Here is a 16,471-nt window from a genome sequence, read left to right on the forward strand (position 1 = left end):
ATAATCCCAGCACTTTGGGAGGCCGAGGTGGGAGAATCGCTTGAGTCCAGAAATTTGAGACCAGCCTGGGCAAGATAGTGAGAACTGGTCTCTATTACAGGTGCAGCAGGGTGTGGGGGTGAGGGGGTGGGGGTGGGGAGGTGGGCGGAAACCGTTACATTGACCTTCAATGATGGGATGTAATTAGTCTTTTTTCATGGTAAGTTTTTGAACACTGAAGCATAAACAAAGGGGAACTATCTGTGATAGACATAAAATGTAATAATATAAAACAATTTATTTTCATTATAAATTTTTTAAACTTTAGACTCCTGAATTTAGACTCCTAAATTCTGAGACAATTGTAAATAGTCCGTAATTGAACTAAGAAATGTGATTTTTAGAAACATTTGTTTAATTCTCAGAAATTCTTTCTTACATTTTGAACTTCTCTATTCCAAGAAATTCTTGCCATATGTATTAGTTTATTTTGAACTTTTTAGTCTAGTTAATCCAAGCAAACACGCCAGCAAGCAAGCAGTCAATCAATCATAACAAAGTATAATTATAAAAGATTAATTAGGCAATAATAGTTTTTTCAGAGTTTCAAGGGTGTCATGAAGATCACTGTCTTTCTATTCATTTTGGGCCTCTCGGTGGTAATGTAATGGTCCTTCAAGGTTTCCTGTTAAATTCCATATTATAAATATTTAATTATTAAATTAGAAGTAATACATGCACCCAATTAAAAAACCGAAGTATACATATAAATATAAAATGAAATATAAATGTTTCTTTCCCTCATTTTCTCTATCTCCCCACCCCAACTGGTAGGCCCTTTCTTCAGACTAACCACTGGTAATAGTTTCTTATGTATACTTCTGTAAAAAAAAAATATGCCTATTCAAGCATGTATATATATGTGTGTATAATTTTTCTGTTTTTAATTTATCCATACTTTGTGACTGTATTGTTTTGACCAAGGATATATTTGTATAGGAAGTCTATTTGTCTTATTCACCATTTTATATCTAACTCCTATAATAATGTCTGGCTCATAGTATACACATAGTATATATAGATCTCTTGCATTTGTGGTATAAACCATATAGGTTTTCCATATGGTTGAGCCACATTTTATTTATACCAATTCTCTATTGATGGACATTTATGTTAGTTCTAGTTTCCTGCTAGTCGTGTCCCTCCAGCTGTCCATCCACCTGTCTGTTCATCAAATGTTTACTGAGTCCATATTTTATGCCAGATACTCTTCTAAGGATACAGAGATGGAGGAGAAAATCAAGGGCCCTGTTTACATGTAAGTTGCTGAGATATATCAAAAACAATGAAATAAAATCTAAACAAATCAGTTTCATGAAGGCAGTAGTGCAGGTAATGCAATGAGACAAGAGTTTCTACTTTAGATGGGTTGGCCAGGCAAAACCTTTATTAAGAGATGACTTTTGAGCAAGGCCTGCATAATGAGAAAAATGGCTTAGAGGTCTAGAAGAGAGAATTCTAGGCATAGAGTATAATAGCAAGATAAAAGCTCTGAGGCAAGAATAAGCTTGGTGTGTTCGAAGAACAGAAAGAAGACCAGCATGACTGGAGCATAAGTATTTGTTCTTACAAATAAAAACTGCTTCAATGAATACCTTTGTACATAAAAATATATCTTACATATTTTTGTAAATATTTTTAGTAATGGAAGTGTGGGGTCAAATAATTTAAATATATGCCTTTTAAATTTGTATAGCTGTGGTACAGGGCCACTATTATCCCTTATCCTTTCTTCCTGAACCTCTTCTTGCTTTTCAGAGCTCTGAGGAACCTGAGTTAATCTGGAGCTTGGGAAGCAGTAGGCACACTGAGTGAAAGAGATTCTTTTGGGGAGAGAACATGTCAGGGGCCATAAATGTTTGAATCTTTTGTATAATAAGATGAAAATCCAATAGTAGGACATGTGCTTATATTATGTTGTGTTGTGTGATAAAATATTTGGCTCTCTGACATAACGTGCTTTCTTTTTTTATGGAACTATTTTAATGCAGAAATTATCAACATTTCTCAAGCTAGAAAATACAACATTCAGAGTTTTTCTAAAATTACAGTTGGATAAAATGAAGTATTGTAAATGATCTCTAGTTTGATACTTGGATTCAATTTACACAAATTTGTGATTAAGCTAAGAAATTATGAAAAATATGGCATAAACCAAAGTCAGCTGAAAACGTTTGCTAAAGTGTGGCTTTTGTGGAGGAAGGTAGGAAGAGCATCTCCTATTTAAAATGTTTTTTAAAATCCTGGATACTGTTACATTGGGGAATGAAATCCCATTTTTAAATGCTTCTCTGTCAAAAAGGCATTATTTAATTTTAAAGGGTAAATGTCAGAATTACTTACAATTTTTTAGGCAGATTAGAAATTTCAGACTGGTCAAAGAACAAATTTTGTTTCATGAAGTGTTTTAATGCTGAGTAAATAGGAGAGTCAAGTCACATTTGAGAGCGTAGGGATGTTTGTTTAAATTTTTTCAACCTACTTTTTTTTGATGAGTGCATGTAGGAAACTTTATCAGATATATTGAGATTCCTGTGTACCTAGAGAGAGAGAAGGGTGTGCAGTTTGCTTAATTATTATTTATTTTTCTTTTCTTCCATATAAGACTCACTTCCTTTTTTTTTTTTTTTTTTTTTTTTTTTTTTTTTTTTTTGTGAGACAGGGTCTCACTCTGTCACCAGGCTGGAGTGCAGTGACACAATCTTGACTCACTGCAGTCTCCACTTCTTGGGTTCAAGCAATTCTCCTGCCTCAGCCTCCCGAGTAGCTGGGACTACAGGCGCACACTGCCAAGCCAGACTAATTTTTTTTTATTTTTAGTAGAGACGGGGTTTCACCATGTTGGCCAGGATGGTCTTGATCTCCTGACCTCGTGATCCACCAGCCTCGGCCTCCCAAAGTGCTGGGATTACAGGCGTGAGCCACCATGCCCCGCCACTTCCTTTTTTATATACTGAAAATTTTTCAGAATTAAAAATAGGTTGGAGGAATGAGGCTGGGAATTTATTAGGGAGAATATTTTAATTTAACAGCTGCTCATATATCTTCTGTTGGTTATAGTAGAGTTTTTTTTTTAAACAGGTAATTTTTTTCATCACAACTTATGAACAGATTTTAGTTGGAAATTGATTTTCGTTTGCTTCTTGAACCTGGTGTAGATTAGTAATAATGTAATCTTTATATGTTTTGTCTTTAATGTAATGTTAGCATTTGGATTAAGAAACCCAATTTATCTGATTGTCTACTGTAAAATCATCCCACTAGTTTTAATGTGAATATATAATTTTTGACTGAAAACAAATTCTTGATATCAAATCTTTAAGGTAAGGACAGAAATTAGTATTTTATTAGTCTTAATCCTTTGTCCTAAAAAAGATAGAAGTATAAATACGTTGCATGTTTACAGAAATCTCCTATTATATGTAGATATGTTTTAATTGTTTGAAACATTAAAACACCTAATTTTTGCTGAAGAATATGCAAATGTGCCACTAAACCTGTTTTTTAAGATTTTTCCAGTTTAATGTCTGAATCCAAATTCATAAAGAGTTGGAAAAATGAGATGTCTGAGCTATAGGATTCACAGGGATTTCATATGAAGCCTATTTAATCAGGATAACACTGTTATTAATATTCATAATGTCAGCTGGAACACAAATGACAGACTATGGGGCCTAAAAATTTTACTTGGTGAATTTATTAAAAGTAGCTTAAAAAATTAATGAAATTTAAGTAAAGTTGGTGAATATGAAAATCTTGTGTTAGCAGAAAAAAAAATCTCTATTAGAACTTTCCTTTAAGACCATTTTGCATTGATGTCTTTTGACAGATTTCATTGGTACTTAAAGAAGAAAGATGCATGAATGGTCATTTAAGAGGATTTAAACACATTGGCACATTAATTTTTACATGAATAATAAGTACTTTCCAAAAGCAATTAACTTACAGTGTACAAGATATGAATTGAAAAATAAGACTGTGACATCAAGGGCAAAGCAAATGTGCTGTACATTTTAAACTTAGTGACAGGACTTCTTAATATTTTGATCTATTTTATTTTTATGGTTTGTGCTTGTTATGACTTAGAATGTGGTTATTTTAATGCATTTAAAAGCAAATTTAAAGGACATTAATTTATTGCTCTATCCATCTCCAAAAATATTGGTGTAGTGTTAAGCATTATCTTCTGCCAAGGACCATTTGCATTTTTTGAAGAAGTAAACGTTTATTGTGCTAATTGCAATATTTTATCAGAGAACATGTTCAAATTACAGAAAGGCAATGGGATGATACTGTTTGGGTTTAAGGCCACTAATACATATTTTTAACACAGGCTTATTGGTTATAGCATAACTTAAGAGTATAATAAATAAGCTTCTGAAAGCTTAGTGTGAAAAGTTAAGGACCACTTGAGTAATTAGTATATAAGTACATTTGTCCTGAATTTTAGCCTAAGAAGGTAAAGTGTTGGGAATGACCTAAAACAGGATGCATTTTTGTGTAGTACTTGTTACTCTTTACATTTTGAAATATGCCTATAATGACAGTTATAATAGTAGTCAGGTTTTTGTTTTGATTATTGAAGTTTATTAAAAAAATAATTTATATCGTTATTTAAAGTCATAACAATATTGAATATTTTGTTTTACATTTTCCATGCGTATTTTACTACATATAAAATCATAGTTTAGTTATTATCCATAACAGTCAAGTTATGCTTTGCCATTAAGAGAACAGAGGTGTTGACTGGCAGTCTCGCTGGGTACTGGAAGTTTCACTTGCAGTCTGTCATAAGCATTATTTGATTTCATTAAAAGTGTAGAAATCACCTATATAAAATAGATGTAGTTTGGGACTCAGAGCTTTATTGGACAAATCATTAATTATCTCAGTGTCCATACATTATCATAATATAGGTATTAATTTAGATTTTTGTTATAAGTCATGGAATCAAATTAATAATATTGGTTATTTTGTCTAGAGGCTTTCTAAAAGTTGGGTTTTGTGGAAGTTTTTTGTTTGGCTCTGAGTTATTCCCTTAAATGCCCAGGAGAGGGCAGCATTTTACTACATCAGTCTTATAAAAGAATTTGCCCTGCTTAGACTGTCAACGTTTCTTGTAATTACTCCCAGTATATTTGTTGCTTGCTTATGAATTAACTTGCATTTATGGAACTAAATCATTCCAATCATTTAATTACACCTGAGGAGCTGAACTATAATTGCTTGCTTCCAACTAGGATCTGATATGGCTTGAGCAGTATTAATTTGGTGTTTACTTTTCTGAATGCTAAAAGCATTAAAATGATTGTGCAATGGGATTACATTTTACTAATTGCTGGCATTCATTAGCTGGGTAAATGATGAGGAAGAGTGACTGTATACTGCAGAGGGATAAAATTATGGTTTTAAATAGTATATTACTAAGCACATTAAGGCCTGTAAGACATGTTTTAAAATACTCCAGAGGTTATTAAAGACTGTATTTTCTACATGTCTTGGTATATGAATCTCTTATTAAAATACTGCAATTATTATTAACCTTTTTGGGCAATATGTAGGGAAATGGCTTCATTGACTGGAACATATTTCTTTGATATTAATAACTTCCTATATTTTCAGCTAATCCAAAAGTAAATGAGAAACTTAGAAAAAGATTGCCAACTCCAAATCAACATATTTAGAGAAAATTGGAAAAGGAGAAGCTTACTACAGCTTTATTTGAGGACTTTTTAAAGAACGCAGGGTTCTATCTGCGAGGTAAATCTAATTTCATTCTCCTTAAAAGCATAAAAAAAAAACTTGTGTAGTGTTTTATCATGTTTACTACAAAAACAAATAAGAGAGAGGAGTATCAGTAATTCCACAAGTTAGTGGTGGTCTTTATGTTTTTTAAAATTAGAGTAATATTCTTAAATTACTTTTATAAGTAAAATTTATAAAAGTAATCTATATGAATATATACACAGTAAATTCAAATCAGTAAATTTGAAATTTTTGGCATAACATTTATGGCAAATAAAGTAAAAATGTATTTTTCTTAAATGTTTAAAATTGTAGTTGAAGAAGATTTCAGTTAAATAAATTAAATGGTTCTCTACCCAAATCAGCATGAATGTCTAAAAACTTAACCTGAACTGTATATACTAAAATACAAGTGTGAAGAAAAGAACCTTTTTCTGAGAAAAAGATTTAATTTCGCCTGTTGAAATTCTCAGTTAATTGTCCCATTGTAAATGTTTTAGAAAACCATTTATCCTGTAAATTCTCTGTTAAACAAAGGTAAGATTTAGGTGTGTTCTGATATATTGTTTTCAGTTTATTTATCTAGAGTTGGCTTTATTTTAGCTGCAAATCTTGGAGCAAAAACCAGAGACATTGCCAGAGCAAACAAGAACAGAAATACAAATGGAGAACTGGTCAAAAGGTAAGGACTTTTAAGGTATTAATACCAAGCCCCAGGTGTTGTTCAAGGCACTGAGTGAAGTGTGTTTGTTCTAACCAATATATTAGACAGAGGTAGACAAGTGTGCGTACACACACACACACACACACAGAAAACATATACACAGAGACCCAGGGATTATGAAAGAGATACAAAGAAAGACACACAGAGAAAAGAGACATAGACACAGAGAGAAAGGGACACACACATGCACACAGAGAAAGAGACACAGAAAAGACATTGAGAGAAGGAGAAAAAAAAAGACACACCGGGAAAGAAAAACACACCTACATACAAAGAGACAGAGGAGACTGAGAGAATGACTGTGACCGAGATGTACAGAGCCACATTCAGAGAAAGAAAACACACAGAGAAGGAGATCCTCAGAGAAAGAAAACACACAGAGAAGGAGATCCTCAGAGAAAGAGACACAGGAAGGAAGATACTTGAAGAGGGAAACACGTAGAGGCACTGACACACCCCTGGAGGCACACAGAAAGAGAAGCATACACAGAGACTCACAGAGAAAGAGAGACACCACAGTAAGGGACTTGGTGAGAAAGAGACAGATGTATAGTGAGGGAGAGAGAAAAAAAGAGACACATTGAGAGTGATAGAGACACCGGCATGCGGACAGATACAGAGAAAGAGATGTACATACACACAAGGGACACATATAGTGAAAGAGACAGGATACGTCTCTTTCAGACATATAGCGAAAGAGATAAGATATAGATATCTATCTATCTATCTATATATATCCCCTCACAAAGAGAGAGAAATGCCAGAGTGAAAAAGAAAAATCCACCAGAGAAACAGACACACATAAAGTAAGGAGAGAGAGTAGAGAGAATGAGAGACAGACATGTATATAAGCAGACAGAGGAGAAAGACATAGATACATACCCTGAAAAATAGATTAAGACACATATATGAGACAGAGAAGAAGATACCCACAGGTATGCATATGTGGAGGAACACAGCCTGAGAGGCAGAGAACAGTCAGAGACAGATAGAATTTGAAAGACTGTCTGAAGACAGAGACAAACTGAGATATGGCCTGAAAAACAAATGGAAGGATGGATGGATGGATGAATGGGTGGATGGGTAGATGGATGGACAGACGGACAGACAGATAACAGCAGCAGACATAAAGGAGGGGGCAAGAGATATTTAAGATCTATTATAGTAAAATGTTGAAAATTTGGACTCCTTGGGAAATGATTCTTTCTGAATGTGATATTACATATATTTGAAAACTTAAACCTTTATGTACATCTTTTAAAATTTCCTCTTGTATTATAATTTAAAAAATAGGATTCTTATTAAAACACTGTGTGCATCTCTTCCTTTTTTGGTTCCCCTTGCCCCAACAGGGCTCCTGTTCAGCATAGTCCAGCCACATTTTTATCCTTTTTTGAAGGTTAAAGTCCATTTTTGAGGACCATTCTATAATCATTGTACTGAATAAGTTAACAATTATACATTCTTTTGAGTTATAGAAAGATCTGAGTGCCTTTTTCTGATTTCTGGATTTTGTTTTTGATTTTTATACTGTTAACAAATTTTCTTGCTGTTTGCACCCACCATTAGTAATTTCTCTTTTTATTTGTCACTCTGGGCTGCTTATTATGAGTTTAGAATCCAGATAGCTGATTTAATTCTATATAAAACAATCATATATAATATCTGGGTAAGATAGTTGAAGGTTTTTTGTGCAAAGTTAATAGTGCATGTATTATGTGACACTTAATTTTGGTGTGCTCTCTATATTCAAGTTGTGGATAAGAATGTATTGGTATGAAGTTAGGAGCTAATTTGTTATAGCTATGTTTATTCATTTATTCGAGTAAGTAAGCAGATACTCTTCTTTTAAAGAGCTCAAAAGCATTTTACTCAATTTATGTTAAAAAAATAACAAAAAGGAAGCAAATAATGATGCATCTGTTGTGTTTCTCATTTACACATCATATTGCTGTAAGAGTTATATTCAAATTAGAGACCAAATGATCTTTAAGGAGTCAAAGGAGTTATTTTTAATATATCTAAAGAGATAGAGACTGTAGAGGAAGTACTACTGATAAATGATGAGTAATCAGGAAGGATGTCAAGGAAGGAGCTGATGAAGCTCTGGGATACTTATGAAAAGGAAAGTTTTATGGTTGAAGATACAGATGCATAGACAGTTTACAGTAGGCACAGTAAACTATACAGATGCATAGACAGTTTACAGCAGACATGACTGATACAGCATTAAGAAAATCTACATTTTTACAGGCATCTTTTTGACATTGGAAAGAGGAATAAGACATTCCTTTTTATAAGGATCCGTTATTAAACATTATTAGGAAAAAGGTCAGATGCAGTGGCTTATGCCTGTAATCCCAGCACTTTGAGAGACCAAGGCAGGTGGGTCACTTGAGGTCAGGAGTTCGAGACCAGCCTGACCAACATGGGGAAATCCTGTCTCTACTAAAAATACACAAATTAGCTGGGTGTTGTGGCACGCACCTGTAATCCCAGCTACTCTGGAGTCTGAGGCAGGAGAATCACTTGAACACCAGTGGCGGAGGTTGTAGTGAGCAGAGATCATGCCATCACACTCCAGCCTGGGCAACAGAGGGAGACTGACTCAATAAATTAAATAATATTAGGAAATAAAATTAAACATAAATATTTTAACTTTTGAGTCTTGTGATAACAGGTATGTTTAAACAGTAAAATCTCACATCGTCATCTCCCTGATGGCAGGGTTCATGGGATTTATCTGATATCACAAATTGCTTCAAAGCTCTATCTTACATAAATGTTCCTAGTTGGTTCCTTTGAATAGTTATATTATTTAGTATAATTTTACTAATTTTAAAAGAAATTAAGTTAATGAAAACTTGTATTACACAGATATGCCTTTATTTCATCTTACAAATTTCATTTTAAAGAGTGCTGAAGTGACCATTTTTTTCCTAGCTTTACTGTAGAAACACTTCTGAAATATTTCAAGTCAAAGAGTTGATAAGATTGATAATGTAACATATATAACCATTTATGTTTTTCTTTGTTTTTGTCGTTGTAGACATTTTGGAAAATGGAAAGCTGAGGTTGGTAGATGGGCTGGGTGATGACATCTACAAAATAAACCCAAGTTTTTTTTTTATATGTATATTTTTTAAAGACAGTCTCACTGTCATCCTTGCTGCAGTGCAGTGGTATGATCATGGCCCACTATAACCATGAATTACTGGGCTCAAGCAGTCCTCCTTCCTCAGCCTCCTGAGTAGCTTGGACTACAGGCATGAGTCACTGCATCTGGCTAATTTTTTTTTTAAATGGTTTGTAGGGGTGGGGGGTCTCACTGTGTTGTCCAGGCTGGTCCCAAACTCCTAGCCTTGAGCAATTCTCCTGCCTCAGACTCCCAAAGCCCTGGGATGACAGGCGAAAACAACTGTATCTAGCCCCCGAGTTTCTTTAAGGAGTTAAAAAAACAGTCCTGAATGAATGTAGTTTGTAAGTTGATAAAAACAATGTGTGTGTGAATAAACATATATTGCCAGCAAAAAAAGTGTTACCATCTTCAGGCCTTTTAAGGGGTAAGTGATGTTTTGCCTTTTTGGAAAACTTCTATTTAAGGGTTATCTTTTGAAAAAAAAAAAAGAAAAAAATGAAATGTCATAATCAAAGGAGTTTATACCCTCTGAAATAATGAGTTGTTGTATTATTGTTGTTTAGCCCTTTTTTGTACTTACTTATATACATAACTGTAAGAAAAAAGACATAGAGATCATAAATCTTATATGAATAATTATTTGGAATACTGTTATAAATTCCTGATCATTTCTTAAATTAATGTTGTTGATTTTTATTAGCAGATACATGGTTTAGTAGTTTTATAGCATACAACAATTCTTTGCAAATAGTTTACATATTATTTACAGGTAATACTTACTGCCCTAAGTATACATACTTGTAATTATGTAGGTAAAAATGAGATCTGGATACCAGTTAAATTTAGAAAATTGTGAAACTTATTTAAATTTAGAACCTTTAGGGGTCAGTGTTCCCTAAGAAAGGTTACAAAAGGTTACTGTGCCTACCAAAATTAAATATTAAATCTGCTATATTGTAAATGTATATATATATTTTACCAATTTAAGGTAAGAAATGATGAGAATTATACCTTGAAGAAGCTTTTGACCAAAACTTTTCAATTTAATGAGTTTGTTCAATATTGTTTTTAGGTTTATTATTTGGGGGGATCATCATATGTAATATATATTTTACACAGAAGTAATTATTTTTATTTATGTATTATCTAAATTTAGATATAGATTACATATTTTTAATTTATCTTTAAGCTTAAAACATCATCATGATTTTACATCAGGAATCATTGTACTTATTTGAAATAGGGTGAAAAAGCACTTATAGAACGGCTGTGTAAATAGAATTCTTACATTTTTCAGTTTATTGGAGGGTAGTAAATATTTAAAATTTTTTTATCCTACTGAATTTAAGTAAAAAACAGTTGTCTTCTTCCTTGTTTTAGAATTGGACTGGCAAGTATCGTTTGGATCCATGATTCTTACGGTTTTTCTATAAAACACAGTAACACAAATTTTTTTTAAATAAATGAAACTTGACGAAAGGTAACTTGCAAGTGGTTTGGTACTTTCTTGTTGAGTCAGAATAATGTTTATTTGTCCTTGGCATTTTAAACCTGTGTGCCACCTTCAACCTCTTGTATTATTGATTCATTTATCTTTCTCTCTGTTCACAAAGTACATATTCTGTTTTACCTTTTGTCTGTCTGCAATTCTGTAATTGAGTTATAACTAAAACTATTCCATGATTTGCAGACAATTTGTAAGTATAGACACTGAAGAACCACTGTAGGAAAACATCATTGATGCTTTTAAATGTTGTTGATCATTATGACTAAAATATGATTGTAGAATCTCGTATCACTTTTATAAACTATTTTATGTTTAAGATGGAGAAGAAGGAAATGACAAATTGCTTAGAATGGACATTCATTGCTACCAGCAAGATAAGCTGGTAGAAAAAAAGCTATTTCCTAGACATTACGATTATATACTCCTTGAAATTAAAGCTTTTGAAAATGTGTAGATAACTAATCATTCTGTATTAAATTACAGGACTTAAATTTTAATAATTGGCTTTCTAGTAAGTGATGGTATATTTTTCATGAAGAAGAACTATAGTTTGTGGTTTTAGCTTATTGCCTATATTTTAAAGCAGAAAGAAGACTGTGTTGGAAAACCAATACATTTAATAATGTCAGTAAAATGTTATGGTGGAAAGAACACAGGTTTGGAGCTAAACATAAGTTTCAATTTTTAAATCTTTCACTTACTACCTACTTGGATTTGCGAACAAGTTTCATAAATCTTTGTAAGCTTGAGTTTTCTTTTATATGAAATAGAGAGATAATCTATTTAGGACCATTGTGAAGATTAGGAATGCTATATGTAAAGTCCCTACTACAATGCCTGAAACAGGAAATGAATTTATTTAATCTGTATTTCACATACCAGAGTAATTCTTTCCAGCAGTGTGATGGTGGTAGGTTACAGATGCTAAAATAAATAAATAAATAAATAAAATAAAATTAAAACACAGGTGGTTGACAAATTCAGAGGACTTTTAAGTAAATCGTGGTGATTGTCTTTCTTATTCCTTCTAGCTACGGAAGGTACATTCTACTGAGTTTCAAAAGTATTATGAATCCTTAATAACAGTGTTTGAAATGATTGTAATAGTATTTTAAGAAGTCTGTTTTCTTCTAATACAATGTTCAGAATATCACTGAAACTTTAATTTTCAAAATGGTGTGCTTATAGTTAGTATATTTGATAGACTATAATATATAATTAATAATATTCATTTAGGATAAAATCTATTTTTGTCTGTATTGAAATTCCAGTTGCAATAAAAATCTCCAGATTAGTGGCATCACAGAGTATTTTTATGTGCCTTTTCCTTTTGGCAAGTGTGGATTTACGATTGCATTTAAAAAATTTTCCATGTGCCATTGGGGGTTAAAAGAAGAACATGTCTGAGATCTGATTAAATTTACTACTTATCTCCATAGGACCTAGCTTAATAGAGTGCTAGTAGCTTCTCACACATGACCATCTAGAATATTTGAGAGAGTGGTTTTAGGAATACTGGCAGCTGGCCAGCAAGGATTGATTCATTTCCTGAGGAGATGCTGAGGCTACTCTTAGAAGAATGATTGAGGTTATAGTCTTTTATTTTAAAAAATTTCCTTTAATATAAATAAGTTTATTAAATACGATTCTGGAATTCTTTGTTTTTTAAGCTTGATATGAATGATTCTGTTAATACTCTTGGACTGAGTAGAAAAATGGAATGAAAAAACAAAAAATGTTTACAAGGCAACTTAGTTTTCTAACTGGTTATGACATTTGTTGTGAACCCTTTTAAGATTCATAATTTCTAATATGAATAGTTCATGTTGGTGAGTTTATGCCACAAATTATTTTTTAAATTATGTTTTGGCAGTTTAAAAAATAGAGTTTATCTTTCAGAACAGTTTTAGATTTACAGTAAAATTGAGTTGAAAGTACAGAGTGTTCCCATACATCCCCTACCCCCACAAACACCCAACCTCCCTCTCTGCCAATTCTCTACCACAGTTGTACATTTGTTACAACCAGTGAACTAATTCATAAATTCTTTAGAGGGGAAAGTTTTGTGAGCTAATAGGATTTCTTCTTTCTCTTTATTTCTTTCTCTTTTTTCTGTTTTTACTAATTTATAGTGTTTTAAATCAGTTCACACTGTACTCTTCATGCGGAATTCTTACATCTTTGGTCCCTCCATTTTATAGAAATGATCGTTTCTAGGAAGAATGAGCATGAAAAATGGTAAATTTCCCTTTTAAATAGGACCTTTTCTCCCCATTTCTATTCCGTTCATATGATCCTCTTTGTAGAACTTGTGAGTCTATTTCTTTGGGTTAAGGAAATACAAACTCTACTTTTAATATGCAGATTCTTTCAAATTTATTTGTGGTCATGAAAACAAGATTTTTTTCTTTGAAATAGAAAACAATGACTTGATTTTGTCAAAAGATTTTTGCTTTGTTTTAAATTCTCCATCCTTAAGATTTTGAACAAATCTTTGCTAAAAATCCTCATTTATTTCTGGTTATGGCCTTTCATGCCAGAACACCTCTTGTAACACATATTTACAACATGCACCTTAATGTAATATTACTGAATCTTTAATTTTCTACACATGAGAATTTCAGCTTGTCATATTTCAGATGACTGTGTGGCCTCCGTAGTATGATTAATATAAAGATCTGAGTGTCCATTGGCATTTTGTTGATTTAGGAGACCTGGATCAATATACATTGGTATGTAGACTGAATTGAAGGCCCTTTAGAGGATTGGTCCAGGTTTACCATAGGGTAGGACTGATGTGACTTCCTGGACTTAAAGGTATTTTAAATACATTTTTAAAAAGTTTCTTAAATGATAAAATTATATATTTTAGTGTACATTTACTTACTACTCTTTGGATGTAAATAAATTTGTGGTAGTAGAATAAAAATCTTTTGGAAGAGTTCACCAAATACTCCAACTTTTAGTGTTTTGGTTTTATTCGAATCAAAACAACCTGTCATGTAGGGCGTTATTATCTTTTTGGGAGAATTTCAGATACAGTTTTTCTTTGTGTTCTGCTTATTTTAGGGAATATGAAAAAGCAAATTTAGAGCAAGTCAGGCTTCAAAATTTTGAAATTAAGTAGATTATAGTGTAAATGATTGAATTAAAAATATTCTTGTCTGTAGCTTTTGGATGAAATTGATAATACTTTGCCATATGGTAAAATTGTGTTGAAAAGATGCAAACTAAAAAGTAATTATTTTCAAAAATTGTATTTAAACTTTTATGTTTATTTTCTGACAGATTCTAGTTTTTACATACAACCATTTAGTATTATAATATTAGGATGCTGATGGGTGAACAATACAAACTGATGGATTTGTATTGATAAAATTATACTTGTGTAGAAGCAATGTTTTTGCTACTCAATATTTTAAAAATTAACAATTAAATGCTCCTTTTAAATACAGTTTTGCTGTCTGTACCAAGATAATTTGATACACTGTAAAATTAACAAAGTTAACAATGTTCGTTGATATGAACAGTTTTAGTATAGGAATATAATCACATTCAAGCACAAGATATCATTATTTCTTTTTTTAATTAATGTTCTCCCCACTTCAGAAAATTCAAAATTTTCAGATTAATATTAATCCCTAGCAGATTAGGGTAGGTATGGTTCATTTAGCATTAGTTTTCTTGAACCAACAACAAGTTTTGGAAGAAAGAAATATGATAAGGGAAGACAGAAGAAATATGTAGTCCTTAAGATTTCAGGCCTGTGTACAAACCCTGAGATTTGGAATATGGAGTATGGATATTCTGTGTCCTTTCCATGAATTATTATAAAAGTGGAAAGAAGTTATAATTTGAAAGAATTTCTATTTTAAGTAGATCAGATGATTTTTAATGTTCATCAAAAAACCAAATGTTGCAAAATTTGGAGTCAATGAAGCTATTTTACTCAATTGCTTTTAAGAGTTTAAAGTTAAAAAAAGTAATGATTACAATTCAGCAAATCTGTTTCCTTTTGGAAAACTTCATTGCTTATATTTTGTAATCAACCAGTGTAGAGTTAAAGGTTAGGACAAGGCTGCACTAGTCCAGGTAAGAAGAAGAATGACAAAAAATTTTTTTCATTAGAAAAGCAGTCTTTGATCTCTTGAGAATGCAGTAGAAACCAGCATCAGAGACTTCCTCTGCATTTTTAATAGGACTTTTGCTTTCCATGATGTTCTATATTGACCCTTTATTATTTTTTTTAAAAAGTCTCTGCCCCTCCCCCAAGTCATTTGAAATGAACATATTACCAAAAAACAAATTTACTTTTCTGAGGCTTTATTTTTTTGTTTCAAGTACTTAATGCTTTTGTGAAAAGTTTAAAATGCTAACTCTAACAAGGGGCTGATGATGCTGTAGTGTAACTAACAAGGCACTAGTTTAGCAGTTACAGTTGATAAATGAAATAGCAGTCTTACGTTTTCCTTTTATGGTTTTCTTTTTGTGTTTTGGGTTTTTTGGTTTTGTTTTGTGTGTGTGTGTGTGTTTTTGAGAAACAAATGGGGAATTTGAATAAAATATATCATTTGCGTAGAAAGTTATGTAATGATGCCATATAGAGTATAATGATTTCCTAAAACCTTGTATTTAAAGTAACTTGAATTACAATGAGAGATAAACAGAATATTTACCCATCCCTTATGAGCTGCTGCTGATATGTAAATTTATTCTTCTACTTTGCACAAATATACTTTTGAGCTACTGCTTAAACACTTTGAGGTCCTTAGTCAAACAGTTTTAATGATGCCTCCAATATTATGAAAGTGTGACATTTGATGAATGTCTCATATAGTTTTGATATCTGGGCACATGTCAACAAAAAAAAATTGAGCATTGGTTTGTCATGCAACACCTAGATAATTTATAATTTTACTGTTTATATCCATCTTGACATTTTTTATCTGCCAAAGGCAGGTTTCATTTGGAATCTTAATCTGAGATTTATTTGGTGGATCTGGAAATCATAGCTAGGGTTCCCACAGGAAATGGTCCATCTACCAACAGATTAAATGGCAGTCCTGCAGTTGTTAGGGGAGCTCTGCATTTAACACACATGCATACTCATTCAGTCAGCGCTGTGGAGAAAAATTAAAGTAGTAACCCAGGTTTAGGAACAATGTAGCTAAAAAGTCCCATATTTGCTGAATGACAAAGGGTTATATAGCAGCATTTCATTTTATTATTCGTGCTTGAATTTCTTGTTTGCTTTGTTGAGTCTGCTGACGAATACTAATAAATGCCTGCAACAATCCAGACGAGAGATGCCTGGCAA

At 32.3% G+C, this 16,471-nt stretch overlaps 1 protein-coding gene across 2 annotated transcripts in view; it reads left to right on the plus strand.

Annotated features, from left to right (window-relative positions):
- The window catches only part of MIPOL1 (mirror-image polydactyly 1), a 370,127-nt gene that overhangs the window by 44,325 nt on the left and 309,331 nt on the right, over window positions 1–16,471 (plus strand). For both annotated transcript variants that reach the window (XM_003263723.2, XM_030813713.1), the window contains 2 exons: window positions 5,662–5,799; window positions 6,388–6,466. In XM_003263723.2, coding sequence (XP_003263771.2) covers window positions 6,448–6,466 — 19 coding nt within the window. In that variant the 5' untranslated portion in view covers window positions 5,662–5,799; window positions 6,388–6,447. The remainder of the gene's footprint in view (window positions 1–5,661; window positions 5,800–6,387; window positions 6,467–16,471) is intronic.

Source organism: Nomascus leucogenys, chromosome 1a, assembly GCF_006542625.1.
Source record: "Nomascus leucogenys isolate Asia chromosome 1a, Asia_NLE_v1, whole genome shotgun sequence".
Lineage (NCBI taxonomy): Eukaryota > Metazoa > Chordata > Mammalia > Primates > Hylobatidae > Nomascus > Nomascus leucogenys.